Source organism: Rutidosis leptorrhynchoides, chromosome 6 (genome assembly GCF_046630445.1).
Source record: "Rutidosis leptorrhynchoides isolate AG116_Rl617_1_P2 chromosome 6, CSIRO_AGI_Rlap_v1, whole genome shotgun sequence".
In the NCBI taxonomy this organism is placed as follows: Eukaryota; Viridiplantae; Streptophyta; class Magnoliopsida; order Asterales; family Asteraceae; genus Rutidosis; species Rutidosis leptorrhynchoides.
In genome coordinates this window covers 405,265,788-405,283,292 of record NC_092338.1, presented here as the reverse complement: position 1 = coordinate 405,283,292, position 17,505 = coordinate 405,265,788, and the positions used below count along the sequence as shown (strand labels likewise).

The 17,505-nt window shown below is 33.6% G+C and overlaps 1 protein-coding gene across 1 annotated transcript; it reads left to right on the top strand.

Moving 5' to 3' along the window:
- The first annotated feature begins 6,216 nt into the window (after positions 1–6,216).
- On the top strand, positions 6,217–7,122 carry LOC139855079 (uncharacterized). The gene is made up of 2 exons (XM_071844333.1): positions 6,217–6,318; positions 6,868–7,122. The coding sequence occupies exons 1-2, from the start codon at positions 6,217–6,219 to the stop codon at positions 7,120–7,122; spliced, it is 357 nt and encodes a 118-aa protein (XP_071700434.1).
- The last annotated feature ends 10,383 nt before the right edge of the window (positions 7,123–17,505 follow it).

Below are 17,505 nucleotides of genomic sequence, written 5' to 3'. Positions count from 1 at the left end.
AGATGCGTTACAACGCTTTGAAAACTCACCCATCTCCCAAAACCATGATATAGCATTGATAAGATCACCCTTTATAATATCCCAAAATTTTTTGAAGAATCTTAGATTGAAACCATCGGGCCCCGGGGCTTTTGTACCCCCACAGTCGAGAATGGCTTCATAGATTTCTTTAAGTTCACATGCTTCGGTATCCGATAAGATATTGTAAGTCAGGTCCTCAAGACTAAGCCTGTCCAGCACCGGTTCATCGAATCTGGATTTGAAGTAGTCAAATACTTCGGTTTTGATGTCATCCGGGGAATCGTTCCACACACCATTAATCATAAGCCCCCTAATAGTGTTGGAGTTGATTCTTCTTTTCAATGTTGAGTGGAAAAACTTTGTATTCTCATCGCCTTCTAATATCCACTTGATGCGTGCCTTTTGCCTTAACATGCATGATTTAATATTTTCCTTATCAAACCACAATTTCCTAGCCTCTTTCCATTTTTCAAGTTCCTCGTCATTCAAACATCATGACTCAGCTTGCATCTCTAAACTATTTGCAACCAATTTATGATACTCTATTTTGCCATCCAAGCCACCAAACTTATTCTTACTCCAATCTCTAAGTGCCGTCTTAACATTTTTCAGTTTATTTCTAAAGATACAATCTTTCCTAAAACCACCCGACACACCCAAATTTCACGCATCTTTAATGACACCCTCTACACCTTCTTCGTTGAACCAAACATCAAATACTTTAAACGGTTTCGGGCCAAAGTTACGCTCATCGTCTTTTAAGACTATCGGGCAATGGTCCGATAGATGCCTATCAAGAACCATTGCGGTCAAATCTTTCCAAATGCTGATGAACTTGTCATTGGCGAGAAATCTATCCAGCTTACTATGTTTAACGCCATCATCACTAACCCTCGTAAAGTTTCTACCACCCATTGGAAGGTCAATCAACCAGTTGTTGTCGATAAATTCATTGAACCATTTCGCTCTATATTCAAAAAATTCACAGTTGAACCTTTCGGATTGATTCCGTACTTCGTTGAAATCTCCGCGTAGAACCCATGCTTCATCACTACCCGAGATAACTTGTGAAAGTGAATCCTAAAAATGTTGTTTACTTGAGTCATCATGAGGACCATATATGTTCATAATATTGAATCTACACCCTAAGCTTTTCCAAATACCCCTAACCCCAATCCCATGCCCAACATCATCCACCGACTCTGCATTAAACAAATTAGAGTCCCAAATAAGTAGCTGCCCCCTGACTTTCCCACCTTAGGTTTCTGGATGAAATTATAACAGTCTGACCCCCACAATTTATAAACCCACAAAATATCAAACCAAAACTTCTAATATTCAGAGATAGTATCTTCATAGCGAAACAATTACTTACGAGATAGAGCAAGAAACTTACAGAGAAGAGTGCTTCTTCTGCTTCCATTTGAGCCCTAATTTCTTCCCATATTCCCTAACCCCATCCGAATTGAAAGAATTAGAGGAAGAGATACCTGTTGTCAAATTAATTTTGATAGACGCATCGCTGGACACAAGTGTAGCTTTCGCACACGAAGTGCATCTGGAACGCAAAGGGATGTTATCAGGTTTTAATTTGCGTGCACTGTTCTTGAGATTCATCATCCTAGAGGATGATTTCCACTTGCGAATGTCACTCCAACAACAAGCGTTCTTTTGATTTTGATTGCCGGTAGATTTAGCCTGAACGTGTTTCTTTAGTTGGTTTAATGTCCTACTACCACCAACACACGTGCCCTTATCTTTTGAAAACCGATTGCTGCTTTTTGACTTAGTGTTATGATTACCAGACTTAGGTGAAGTGGGCTTAGATTGTTCCATACCGTCAGGCCCAATTGTGGAGTTACATGGGTTATTAGAACAAGACACATGAGATACATTCTGGGCCGAAGAGCCCAAGCAGGTGTTCATGTTTGGGCCATCTTCTGGGCTCAAGCAATTATCCTCATTCGCTGGTTTTAATCCACAATCTGGCATGGCAGGAGACACATTTATAGGGCAACGCGAATTGCATGGGAACTTAGGGCTACCGTTAGGTTTTGTGGAAATTGGGTCGTCGTTCCTACTCTTCGAGCCGTAATCATTAAAATTATCTCGAAACAATTCGCCAATTCCCATGCAATCCGACTCCCTGTCTTCTACATCATCATGCTGGTCATCCTTACCGTTTCCTTCGCCGGAAACCTCATCCTGTGACTCATTCTTTGCTCCTGATTAATTGAAATTATTCCCAACCTGTTCATGATCGAGGTTTCCAAGAATATCATCGTCGGACAAATACTCATCAGCATCATCCTCATCATCGGTATCCCCGAAAGTATCCTCTACAAACTCTTCATCTTCCTTGATATCTTCAGATGAACAATCTTCTTCACCGATTGGGTTGAAGGCAACTTGAACTGGACACAATGATCTTTCATTAACATAAACCTGGAATATAACATCACCCGATTTGACCCACTTCTTCCCTTCAATATTGGCATCGTCGAAAACATGGATGAGCACACTGTTGTAAATGGCGTCTGTTTCTTCCGTTTCGACGCCCGTTGCGGCGTTTTGGTGACTAAACCATTTCGACCCCATCCCATTTTCTTATAAGCCGGTCAACGGTCAAAAGTCAGGTCAAATGCAGGAAAAATTGGGTCAACGCCGATCAAAAGTCAGAAATTCTGTTAAAATCAGTCATAAGTCGGTCAAATCAATCAAAATTGGCTTAGTTTAGTGTTCTATTTTGTATTATATTAACGCTAATAGCAATTATAGGTACAAAGTTGTCAACGAAGGTTTTTTAGCTCTATAATATGTGTAAATATATTTATGTATATAAAAGTCAACATTAGTCAACATCCGTTTCGACCCCGTCTCGGCCCCGTTTTTACTGTTGCGACGTTTTGAGGTTGCTACCGTTTCGGTCCCGTCTCGCGTCTTTTTCAACCTTGGATGAGCACACTACTAACAGTAATATTCTGGTGTTCGTTTGTGAGCGAACAATTATTGGTATCCAAAACGTTACCCCATGACTTAGCGATCGTTCTAAAAGTATTCTCTTTCCAGCTTCCAATAGGGACCCCCCTAATATCAATCCAAGCCAACCTCTTGGTGACATGGAATGGATTGGGAAGCATTTTCACAGACGTGCACCACTTGTAAATGCAATGATCAGTGTTTGAAAGAACCTGTTCAGCTTCTACAGATGACATGAAGATAAGAATAATATCAAGGCCCCCAATATATTTGATGTCACAGTTCAATAACCTTTCAGCTTTGCATAGTTCATAGAACTGTGGAATCAATTTCCAATCTTTGATGGAGCAGATGACACTTCTCTTCGTGCTAAGACGGTTATTTTGGCCTCCACTCACTTCAACAAAATTAGGATTGTTAGTATTGCCTCGCCTGTTATCTGCCATTCGGTTAATTGAGTCCCTTAGATCCTTTCTAGGAATTTTCTCTCTCAAATCATACTGATGATCAGATCTATTGCCTGCTACATCTCTGTAGTTTCATTCATCCCTGAACTTATGAAACTGTTCGTTGTTGGTAGGCGCCGGATTGTGATGATCCTTCATCTCCCTGCTCTCTTTTCTTTCGTTTGCATGAAAAACCCTAATAGGCTTCCCATCGAATGAAACCGATGATAATGTAACCAATAAACTCTCAGCATTTACCACATTACCAAATCTTGCAAACGCAAATCTTTGGCCATTCTTCAACCTCTTGCCGACCATGTAAACATCTCTAATATCCCCAACCTTCTTGAATGTTTGCCACAACTTTGGCACATCCCAATCTTCAGGGAAATTGAAGAACATGTATGACGTCAAATGGATTCCGAAGATCCGAATTAACCGATCCTTAAGTCTCCCATTGTAGTGATTCCGAGCTCCAATCGTGTCTGACTCCCTAGGATTTACGTTCTCTCTCCTCACCCTCTCACTCCTCTCTTTCTCTCTCACACACATTTTTTTTAATGTTTAGTTCTGTAATTCATTATTGGTTGTCATTTTATTTTAAAAGTGTAAACTAAAATATAAATTTAAAATTGTTTTCCTTTTGCTTAGCTTTTATATATACCTTTTCATACTAAATTCAAAATAATTAATTAAAATAATTCAAAATTATTTAATTTTAATAATTAAAATAATTATTAATAAGATTTAATAATAATAATAATTAATTAATAAGATTTAATTTTAATTTTAAAATTATTTAGATTAATGACATCACCCACCATGCTTAGATTTTTTTTCTTTTGTTTTTTAATTTTTTTAACAAAAGAATTAGCCTAATAATAACATCATCATTATAGGATTTTAATAGAAACTATAGATGCCGTAATCCTATGGTGTCACCTAGTGGTGCTAAGTTATCTTAATTAAAACGAAATTTTGCTTATAATTAAGGGAAAATGGCTTGTAATGTGTGTAATTCAATTTGACAATTAAGGTAAACTTCATTTTGCTAAAGCTCTAAAAGAATTATAAATTTTAATTTATCAAAGAAAAGGATTACGATTTTAAAATTTTTATATTTAAGGTAATCATCGCCAAATTCATTAACGATCGTTAGTTAAAAATACATGGTTGTTCCCTTAAGTTTCATAAAAATGGAATCCATAATCCTCTTCATCATCTTCATCACCATCTTCATTTTTATCGCCATCATCTCCATCATCATCGCCACCATCTTCATCAACATCGTTTGAAACCACCACCACCGCCAGTTTCATCATCATCGTCGAAAACCACCATCACTGTCGAAGGTAACGGAAACCACTATCATCGACGAAACCAAAATATTAAGACATGAAATTTTTTAGAAAGCATCGTTGGAACTAATCAAACACATCTCCAATATCAGTTTTTCCAGAATCACACCCAAATTACTAGAACACTCAATTTCAGTTTCATTTTTTTTTAAACTAAAAATGTCCATATCTTGATCAAAACTCGGAATTAGAATCTGAGATTTTGAAGATATAATCATTAAGGTGGTGTTTATTTTTTATATTGAAGACATTTTGATTTCAGATGATTTGTTTTCTTGAAGATATAAGCTAAAATAAGGTCTAAATATGTCTGCTAACAAAAAGCTCTAAAAAGTTGCTTCTAAAGTTAGAAGACATTTTAACATATAACATATACTCCGTATAATTTATCTTCTCACATGCTCTTCCCCATCTTCATCTTCCAGCCACCAAACTCAAGCAGCCCATCACCCCTGTTAGCTCTGTCACTTTCGACGACACTTCCGCCTCCGGGCACACTTCCACCATCGATAATGTTCCTTTGCTTTAATTCATTATTTTTTTTTTATCATTTTCTCTGAATTTTAGCTTAATCAGATGATGAAATTATCTGCTGAGGATTTTTTTAATAAAAGCCACAAATGATAAGAAATTCGTGATTTCTAAATTTGAGGTTATTGGAAACGAATGGGATACAGTAAACGAACGGAAAACAAATATCCCTTTGGGAACGAATGGGATACAGCTATTTGTGTGGTTATTATTAATTATTATTGTTTGTTTTCTAGTGAAACACGTGGATAATTGAATGCTTATTTAAGATTAATTTATGTATGAAAATCATAATTCATAAACCATCCATGGAAGTGATGTTTATTATTATTTTTATTTTTATTATAATCCGTATTGAACTTCTAAAATAAGAATCTAGAATGAATAATTTTATACGAAGCACATATGTATATTAAATTACAATATTCGTATAATACTTGTATTTGGCAGATATAAAAAACAAACAGTCTTCAATATTCACTCTGCAGACTTTCAGACCACATCTTCTCTACAGATGTGGTTCGCAGACTTCAGACAAAAATATCTTAAAAAACAAACAGCACCTAAGTGATTTCCAGGCTTTCCACTTTTTTAGATTTTCCAGATTTGCTAACAAATACTTGTTGTTAATGAAGATGAAGAAAAGACTAGTGGTGAAATCTCTTGAGAAACTTCAGGGACCAACCGTGTATTTTTGACTAGCGATCGTTAATGAATTTGACAATGTTACCTTTTCTTTGATAAATTTAGAATTGTAATTTCAAACTTTCGCAAATTGGAGGTTAGATTGATTGTCAAATTAGGTAACTTAGGTTACCTTTTCGGGATTTACCCTATAATTAACTACAAATTTTATATTATTGTTTAATTTTGATTAGTATATGTCAAAATTTGATGAATTTGATATTGGTGATGTTTATGAGCCGGTTTCCCATGTTACACGTTATCATCAGATGATACCTAGCTTGTTGCTTGAATCAGATGTAAGTGATATAGAGGTTAAGTAGCTTTTTGAGATTGTGGTTGTGATAAAGTCTTAGGACCCAATAATTTTACTTTCACTTCCTTCAATTGTATTGAGAAGATCTTAAGACTTATTTGATTATTGACATTAATGATTTATTGGCCATGGCTACATTACCTCGATGTGCCGGTTCTTTTTGGCCTTAACTCCAAAGGTTACTAATCTGTCTCGTATCATAAATTATCGACATAACTCTTTAATTAGTGGCTTTTATAAAATTATTACTAAGATTCTCACTAATCGTTTGTCTTTAGTCATTTTTTTTTTTAGGTAAGTAAGGAAACTCTCCTATAAACGTGCATGACTCCCTCATAAAAGGTAAAACCTCGGGTAATCAAGCCTCCCGAGCGCGAGACCTGGTACCGGGTGAATTGCGCGTTATGCGTACCCTCTAGTCACACTCCCTTTTTGAACAATTTGCCGTAGCCAAGGATTGAACCCGGGTGGTGTGCTTCATTGGGCAACTCGGTGGCCACTCAGGCAAGCCTGCGTGGTTAAAAGAATACAGATTCTTTGGCAAGCCTGCTTCATTGGCAAGACTGTTAGCCTCAAGCAGTCTGCATGCATTAAAAGAATACAGATTCTTGATGGTCAGTTGGTTCTAAGCGAGGTGATTTCTTGGTATAAAAAAGCTAACCAGAAGTTGATGCTTTTGAAGGTACATTTTGAGAAGGCATGTGATTCTGTAAGTTTGGGTTATCTAAATCATCTACTTGCCTCTCTTGGCTTCAGGGATAAATGGAGAGCTTTGATTACTGGATGATTGAAGAAAGCTAAGACTTATGTTCTTATAATGAAAGTCCTGCGAGAGAGTTCCAAATTAAGAGTGGTTTGAGATAGAGTAATCCGTTAAGTTCTTATTTGTTTATTATCGTGTTGAAAGGCCTGCATATTGCCTTGAATCAATGTGTGCGTAATGGTTTTTTCAGTGGGATTAAGGTTAGAGAATATGGAATTCAAACTCTCACATCTTATATATGCGGATGATGTGATAGTGATGACAGACTAGAAGAATGAATATATGTCTAATATCATTTGTATCTTTAGTGTTTTCAATCTTGCATCCGGTCTACGTTTAAACGTTCGCAAATCATATCTATATGGCGTAGGTATGTTTGATTCAGAGGTTGAAAGGTGTGCTAATGACCATGGTTGTAAAAAATGCAGCTGGAAAGACATGATAACTAAGTTAAACAACATATTGGCTTCTTGAAAAGTTAATCTTTTCTCCATAGGAGGTGGACTGACGTAATTGATCTAGTTCTTTTTGAAGAGTCTTGGTATATATTGGTTATCCTTGTTTAGGTGTCCAAATATCGTAACGAAGAAACTTGAGGCGTGGTGAGGAATGTTTTTCTAGGGTGGTAAATAGAAGTCGTGAAAGCTTAGTTAGGTAAAGTTAGACACTTCTCTTGCTTCACTTGGTAAGGAAGGTTTAAATATCGTGAATCATCGGGCTTTCAATGATGCGCAATTGTTAGAGTGGCAATGGGGTGTCTTTACTCAACTTGATTCACTTTGGTTGAGGTGAATAATTGCGCCTCATAGGTCTCTGTTTGCTCAGTTGTGTTTCAATGGGGTGTGGTCTAATATTGTCCACTCATACATGTGTTTAACGGGGTAACATTTGATTCGCGAGGAGGCTTTATGTCACGTCATAGGAGATGCAAGATCCGCTCGTTTCTGGCTCAATCATTGGGATGGAAATGATACTTTGGCTTATAGATGTCCTCGATCATTCCACCTAGCTTCTCTAAAAGATTATGAATCAATTCAAAGATGAACACAGACAAAATCTTCAACAATTGCAGCAATAATGAAACAGTACTTCTTTAATCACTTAAAACCACAAGTGTTTCTCAAATTGAACACTTACAAGAACACATAATATAACGATTTGTTATTCACCAAAGTGATGAATTACAGAAACCCTAATTTGAGTTAACAAAAGTCGAGAGAGAATAATAGCTGCCAGAATAATAGAATGAAAGTCTCTTAACCCTAAATTGAGATATAACTCTCTATATATAATAAATTAATAAATTAAATAACACTAACAACCCTTTATATACAATATGTACATAAAAGGCCCTTCAACTCTCTCAAAATATGCAAGCAGCTTTATTCCTTGAAAGAATGCAGGAATCTATCATCATATCAGCAACCATCATCATATCTCTATAAATCTCTTGCTCTAATCATCATTATCATGAACTCACCAACATATCTAGCATAAAAACATTTCAAGTTAGTATATACAAAAGATTAAGCAAGCTTGGATGATACATTACCTTGATATTCCAATACTCCCCCACAAGCTTGTCTTGAGAACACATCAAACAGCTGAAGTCTATTACAATTAGCATTGTGTTGATATGCAGTAAGTCCTTTTGTAAACACATCAGCAGCATTAACTTTTGAATCAACCTTTAAAACTTTCAATAAACCACTAGCAACTTTCTCTCTTACAATATGACAATCAAGATCAAAATGCTTGATCCTTTCATGCTGAACAGGATTCTCAGCTATTTGAATGGCTGAAGCATTGTCACAAAACAACTCAACAGGAATTAAATTTTTAAAATTCAAGCTAGTCAACAAATTCACAATCCAAATAAGTTCACATGTGACAGAAGCCATTGCTCTGTATTCTGCTTCAGCTGAAGATCTAGAAATGGTGGGTTGTTTTTTACTTTTCCAAGATATTAAGTTTCCACCCAGAAAAATACAGAATCCAGTAATAGACTTTCTTCCTAATAAATTTTTGCCCCAATCAGCATCCACAAAGGCAGTAAGCTTTAAAGACATATCTTTAACAATATGAATACCTCTATCAGGACTACCTTTTAGGTATTTTAATACCCTAAAAGCTAATTTAAGATGCACAGCACAAGGTGCATGCATATACTGACTTAGAATATGCACAACATAACTAATGTCAGGCCTAGTAACAGTAATGTAAATAAGCTTACTAACCAGTTGTTGATAAATAGAAACATTCTTGATAACATTATCCTTTGAAGAAACTTTGTATGAAGCTACATTAACATCAATAGGAGTATTCATAGGTTTAGAACCTAATAACCCAAAATCATTAATCAATTCTAAACAATACTTTCTCGGACTTAAACATAAGCCATTATCAGTATCTAAAACTTCAATACCTAAAAAATATCTCAGTTTACCAAGATCTTTGATCATAAACTTATCACTTAAAGATTTTTTCACATTATCAATTTTAGAATTATCATTGCCAGTTAAAACTATATCAACTACATAAACAAGTAAAATAACAACTTTGTTATTATTAGTTTTAACAAACATAAAATAATCACAATTACTTTGAACAAAACCATTTTTAACCAAACAATCACACAACTTTTCATTCCATTTTCTAGGAGCCTGTTTAAGACCATACAAAGATTTTACAAGTTTACACACTTTTGTTTCAGTTTTATCATAATACCCTTGTAGTAGTGACATATAAACATCTTCAACTAAATCACCATAAAGAAATGCATTATTAATATCTAATTGATATAGATTCCATCCAAAACTAACAGCCATACATAAAATACATCTTACAGTAGTCATTTTAATAACTGGAGAAAATGTTTCATTATAATCTACACCCTCAGTTTGGCTATACCCTTTGGCAACAAGCCTTGCCTTATACCTCTCTACTTCACCAGAAGCCTTATATTTAACTTTAAAAACCCACTTACATCCTATAGGTTTCCTACCAGGAGGTAACTCAGTCAAAATCCATGTATTGTTTCTATGAAGTGCTTCCATTTCAGCATTCATAGCATCAACCCACTTGGGATCTGTTGATGCTTGAAAATAATTTTTTGGTTCCAAAGTTTTATTTAAAGTGGAACTAAAACAAAAATTGTAATTACTCAAGTAGGAATAATTAACATAATTATTAAGATCATACTTGGCACTAGTATTAAGAACAAAATCATCAAACTTTTTTGGTAAAGAAACACCTCTGGTTGATCTTCTTAAAGAATATGAAGGAGGTTCAATGAACTCATTCCCCTCAGATTCTATAGAAGCACATGGCTGATTAGCACATAGCTGTTCATCATGTGTTGCAAGAGGAAATTCTATTCTGTACCATCACATGTACTACTGTTAGTCTCTTTTTCTGAAAAAGAATCAACATGTGGAGACTGCACAGTAGGAATATGTGCTCTACTGCCAGAATTAGAATTCTCACTGCCATCACAATGATCAGTTATATTACTGTCATCATTGGACAGTTGAGGTGTTTTAGGAAAGATGTCAAAGAAATTTAAGTGATCCACACCTGGAAAAATAGTATTATCAGTTTTAGTAGACATTCTAAATGGAAACACATGTTCATAGAACTTAACATCTCTAGACACAAACATAACCTTAGAAGTTAAATTGTAAGGTTTATATCCTTTTTGAGTGTTACTATAACCCATGAACACACATTTTTCAGACCTACTAGCAAACTTGTCATGATTATTCAACACTTTAGCAAAACATAAACAACCAAAAACTCTCAGATGTGACAAAGAAGGTTCTTTCCCATAAACAACTTGATAAGGAGATTTTCCTTTTAAGACAGAAGAAGGTGTTCTATTAATTAAATATGTAGCAGTTAAAACACATTTAGTCCACATATTAAGAGGTATGCCCCCTTGAAACAAAAGTGCCCTAGCAACATTTAAAAGATGTATGTGCTTCTTTTCCACAACACCATTTTGTTGTGGTGTGTAAGCACAAGAGGTTTGGTGTATAATACCTTTAGTTCTAAAAAAGTGACTTAGATTACTATTAAGAAATTCTGACCCATTATCACTTCTCATTATCTTAATAGGTTTACCAAATTGATTTTGAAACAAATTTACAAAATCCATAACATTTTCAGAACAATCACTTTTAGACTTTAATAAGAAAACCCATACATCCCTAGAAAAATCATCTACAATGGTCAGAAATTATTTAAAACCATCTCTACTGGCCACTTTGTATGGACCCTACAGATCCAAATGAAATAGATCACCAATTTGAGTAGTTTTATGTTCACTCAAGGGAAATGGCTCTCTGGTTTGTTTAGCCTTGTAACAAATCTCATAAGGCTTCAAACCTTCATTGTCATACCCTAAATTAGACCTAAGAACTTGCAAAACTGGCTCAGCAGGATGCCCAAGCCTATTATGCCATGTATATTTAGATAACAAACAAACATTCATATTGCAATTATCAACTTTCTTACCATAGCTATCAAAAAAATACAGTCCACCCTGCTCATTACCAGTCCCATGAGTCATGCCCATTATTCTGCCCTGGGGCAAGTCCTGAATATAACATTTGTATTCATCAAAACCAATAAACAATTTACTATCTCTAGCCAACTTACTAAAAGACAACAAGTTGTCAATATATTCAGGTACCACCAACACATCAAAAAGAGTAACATTTGGACCTAACACAACATCTCCAATTTTAGAAATAGTAGCTATAGACCCATTTGGGTGACCAATAGCAAGACTTAAGTCAGATATATCAACAACATTAATGAGATTTTTTTCACTTGAGACATAATGTTGGTTGGCTCCTGAATCTATTATCCATCCTAAATTACACAAATATTGACTAATTGATGTTAAAGTGAAGGGGTACAAAATAGTTATATTTTTACTACAAAATACTATTAAATACGATACAATTTTACACAAGTTATTTATTTATTTATAGAGTGGATATACCTAAACCTTGCTACAACACTTATAGGCAGTGTACCTAATCGTACAGTAGTGTAGTTTTTAGTAAGTCCGGTTCGTTCCACAGGGATCTTAGCCAAGTTTAACGCTATATTTTTAAAAACTATATTTGTATAAATATAATATATATATATATATATATATATATATATATATATATATATATATATATATATATATATATATATATATATATATATAAGTAATATTATTATTATAAAAAGGGGGTTTTTACCGTTTAATGACCGGTTTGTCGATTTTAAAACTTAAGTCGCAGTTAAAACCTAATGTAAAATATTAAAAATAAATATAACTTAATTTTAAGCGTAAAGTAAATAACGATAATGAAATTGCGATAAATAAAAATGCGATAAATAAAATGACGATAAATAAAATTGCGATAATTAAAAAGTACATTTAAATAAAATGACAGTAAATAAAAGTGCGATAATTAAAAGTGCAATTAAATATGAAATAAAGGAATTATGCTTATTTAAACTTTCGTAATCATGATGTTTGACGTGTTGATTTTAGTTTATTCTCATGGGTTAATTGTCCTTTGTCCTGGATTATTCAATATGTCCGTCTAGTTTTTGTCCATAACAGTCCATCAGTCATAAATATAAAGTGTGAGTGTCCTCGTCAAATTATCCTTATATCCGAAGTCAAATATTCCAACTAATTGGGGACTTAAACTATAATTACACCAAGTGTCCTTGTATATAATTCACCCCTATTTTAATAAGTCCATTGACTATTAATCCATTCCCGTGTCCGGTTAAATGAACGATTATTAGTACTTATAAATATCCCGCCCATCGTGTCCGATCGAGTGTATGTGGTTATTTATAGGTACGTCCAATTGTAAATCTTTATATTAAATTAACAAACTATCATTTAATTAAACAAATATAAAGCCCATTAATAGCCCATAGTCTAATTCCCACAAGTGTCGTTCTTTTGTCCAAACCCCAATTATGGTACAAAGCCCAATTACCCAATTTTAATATTTAGCCCAACATCACGATTACTTCGGCTTAAATAAGCATACTAATAACTTAGCTACGAGACATTAATTTAAAAAGGTTGAACATAACTTACAATGATTAATAATAGCGTAGCGTTACACGGACAGAATTTCGACTTACACCCTTACAACATTCGCTAACATACCCTTATTATTATTAAAATTAAAATTAAAATTATAATATATATATATATATATATATATATATATATATATATATATATGTATATATATATATATATGTATATATATATATACGTGAGAGATGGAAAAAGAAAAAGATGTGTTTATTTTGGCCAAAACACGCGAAATTTATAGATGTGGCCAGCATATTAGGGTCATGCGACCGCATGACATTTGTTCTTCCTGGTCATGCGATCGCATGGCCAGCTGGTTCCAGTCACATGGTTTTGTTTTCTTGTTTTGCCGATGTTTTAATAAATAAATATAATATATAAATAATTTTAAGAATTATTTATATATTATATTATATTTATGTACATAGTTGACTTGTAATTTTTGCTCCGTTGCGTCGCGCGTTGAGAGTTGACTTTGGTCCCGGTTCCGGATTTTCGAACGTCCTTGCGTACAATTTAATATCTTGTATTTTGCGTTTTACGTCTTGTACTCTTGTAATTTTGAGACGTTTCTTATCAATAATTGGAACCACTTTGATTGTAATTTATAGTTTTTAGCTTTTTAGTCGTTTGCGTCTTCAATTCGTCGAATCTGTCTTTTGTCTTCACCTTTTATTATTTAAACGAATATCACTTGTAAATAGAACAATTGCAACTAAAAGCTTGTCTTTCTTGAGGGATAATGCTATGAAATATATGTTCGTTTTTAGCATTATCACTAATACCTGCCATATTGGCTTTTGGTTCATCACTCATATTCTTGGTGTTCAACAAACTAAGAAGTTGAGTAATCTGTTCCTGAGTAAGATTCTGAGAACTTTGTTGATTAGGAACACAAGAATTACTAGAAAAAGGTCTACTGCTTGAACTACTAGACCATGAATTAGTAGAATTAGTGTTAACTCTATTATTAACCATCTTCCTTTTGAAATTAGGAGGATAGCCAACAACTTCATAACACCTATCTACTGTATGACCAAACTTTAGACATTTAGTACATTTAAGATTCATATTTGGACCTCTATTGTTATTTTTTTGAAAACTGTTATTAAAATTTGTAGCATTAGATACATTTTTAGAAATAAAAGCAGAATTTTGATTCTTACGAGATGACACTGAAGCAGAAGAAGAGCTGTGTGATTCTTCTCTTGAAAGAGTTGCATATGCAGTTTTTATAGAAGGTAAAGGTTCGGTAGTTAAAATAATACTTCTTATTTGTTGATATTTATCATCAAGACCCATTAAAAATTGCCAAAATTTGGTCATATCATTATGATCTTGTAGTTCTTTAGCAGTTTTACATGTGCACTGAGGAATATGCACTATAGACTCATACTGCTTCCATAAGCCATTGAGTTTGTGGTAATAGTCAGACAATGGTGAACCATTTTGGGTCAATGAGTTGATCTTTTGATGTAGATTGAAAACAACAGAGCCATCCACTTTATCATAAGTTTCTTTTAAGTCTGTCCATACTTCTGAAGCAACTTTTGAAAAAATTTGACCAAGATAAAGTTCTTCAGACACAGAGCTTAAAATCCAGGACAGTACAACAGAATTGCATCTGTCCCATTGTTTTGCAAGAATATCATCATCTGTAGATCTAATACATGTTTTATCTATAAATCCAATTTTATTTTTAGTTTCAAGTGCTAAAGTCATAGCACATGACCAGACTCTGTAATTTTCAGTCCCCATCAATTTAATAGAGATAAGTGGAGTACTACAAATATCACTAGGATGCAAATAAAGTGGATCCCCAAAATCCAATTTACTAATGAGATTGTCACTAGTATCACCCATAATAACAGAACCAAAGTCACACAAATAAACAAGTATACAGAATTAAAACAAATAAGAGAATAATAACAAGCACAAAGAGAAACAAGAAACACAGATTCAAAGATACAGAATAAACAGATACTAATCAGACAAGAAAATAAGATTCAGAGAGTAAAAGATACTACCAAAGCAATATAAACAGCCCTGCAAAAAAGAGTTAGAACAAATTTATATATAAAGGAGAGAAGAAGGCTCACAGTGGGAGCAATAGATTCAAAGAGTAACAGAAGAAACGAGACAATAAGCAGCGGAAGAGAAAAAAAACCAGTAACTAGGGTTTGAAGAAACCCTAATTTTCCAAACACAGAGAGAACAACAATTAATCTTCAGATTAACAACCGTAGTAGCCCACACACACTTAGATCAACCTTCGTGATCCAAAAGAAGAACAAAATTCGAAGATTTTTTTAACAGATCTTGAAAAACCCCAAATCGAATCAGAGAAACCTTAAATTGATTCACCACCAGAGAAATCATTTGAATATAAACAACGAAGAAGATTATCAGAGTCCTTGACGCTCTGATACCATCTAAAAGATTATGAATCAATTCAAAGATGAACACAGACAAAATCTTCAACAATTGCAGCAATAATGAAACAGTACTTCTTTAATCACTTAAAACCACAAGTGTTTCTTAATAAGAACACTTACAAGAACACATAATATAACGATTTGTTATTCACCAAGTGATGAATTACAGAAACCCTAATTTGAGTTAACAAAAGTCGAGAGAGAATAATAGCTGCCAGAATAATATAATGAAAGTCTCTTAACCCTAAACTGAGATATAACTCTCTATATATAATAAATTAATAAATTAAATAACACTAACAACCCTTTATATACAATATGTACATTAAAGGCCCTTCAACTCTCTTAAAATATGCAAGCAGCTTTATTCCTTGAAAGAATGCAGGAATCTATCATCATATCAGCAACCATCATCATATCTCTATAAATCTCTTGCTCTAATCATCATTATCATGAACTCACCAACATATCTAGCATAAAAACATTTCAAGTTAGTATATACAAGAGATTAAGCAAGCTTGGATGATACATTACCTTGATATTCCAATAGCTTCCAACAAAGAAATCTGTATTACGGATTGTGTGGTTAACGGAAGTTGGACGTGGGATTGGATTCGTCATAACATCGACAACAAGAATTTAGCTTTTGTGGATAGTCTTCTTAAACGGACTCAACATATTATCCTCTCGGTTCGTCATGATTCTTGGAATCAGGATATGGTATATTTTCTGTTGCCTTTTCGAGAAGGTACATTGACGATGATTTATTTATATTAATGTCTTAATACATGGAAACGTTACAACATTCAAGTGAAAAGATATCTTTATATTATAATAACAAAACTAAAAATAGATCATCTAAAATTCAAACTACTAATCTTAGCCATCCATTAAATTAATCATCAATAATCTAGACCCTTAATTTCTCCTAATCTTACTAACGACCTCATAATCCTAACCTTGAATTGTTTGATTACAAAAATACCCTTACAACCAAAAAAAGTGGCGGACAAATTTGATATTTTACGGGCCTTTTATTCTCCTCCTCATTCTGCAAAAATAAAAAACCTAAAAACCTCTACACCCATCGTTCAATCAAACTACACGAAAAAAAACTACACCGCGCTAAACTACACCGCCCTAATCTTGCTAAAGATACGTTTTGATTTTGATCTCAAGTAATTGCTTGAATCTGATTGCTTTGATTCAACCATCGATTCAAGTAATTGCTTTGATTCAACCATACACAAATCTGCTGCTATTGTATCACCAAGAACAAGGTTAGTTTTCGAACCCTAATTTTATTTTGTATTACTTGATGTGTATCTTTTACGTAGGGTGATTTACCTTTTCCACTGATTTGGAAATTGTATGATATATATATATATATATATATATATATATATATATATATATATATATATATATATATATATATATATATACACACACATATACTTAAATTTTATTTATTTATTCAATATCTAGCTATTTTGATTTTGTGATTCACTTCTCACTTACATTCTGTTGGATTGATATTGCAAAATTAGGTTGTTTTGGAAGTGCAGTGATATGACAATAATTTATTTAAGCAAGAACACGATCCTACAGTCTATATATCTTTGTTGTTTATGGTTTTTCACTTATGATTGTACTTACAATCATAAGTAAGAATGAATTGAAGGTGAGTGATTTAAGAATGAATTGAAGGTGCACAAACAAAGATGCACGGTTTTTGTTGTTTTTAAGTTATCAACAAATCTTCATGTGGCAGCGATGGTATATATGATATAAGTTTCGAATTGTTTTGTTTCTGATTTCTGATATATATCAAATGTAAAGTTG

Bases quoted from the DNA above. Each gene is read 5' to 3' on its own strand.
- LOC139855079 (XM_071844333.1), top strand. From the start codon at position 6,217: ATGTCAAAATTTGATGAATTTGATATTGGTGATGTTTATGAGCCGGTT. The intron at 6,319-6,867 runs GTAAGTGATATA...AAAAGAATACAG, and splicing joins GCTTGTTGCTTGAATCAGAT to ATTCTTTGGCAAGCCTGCTT.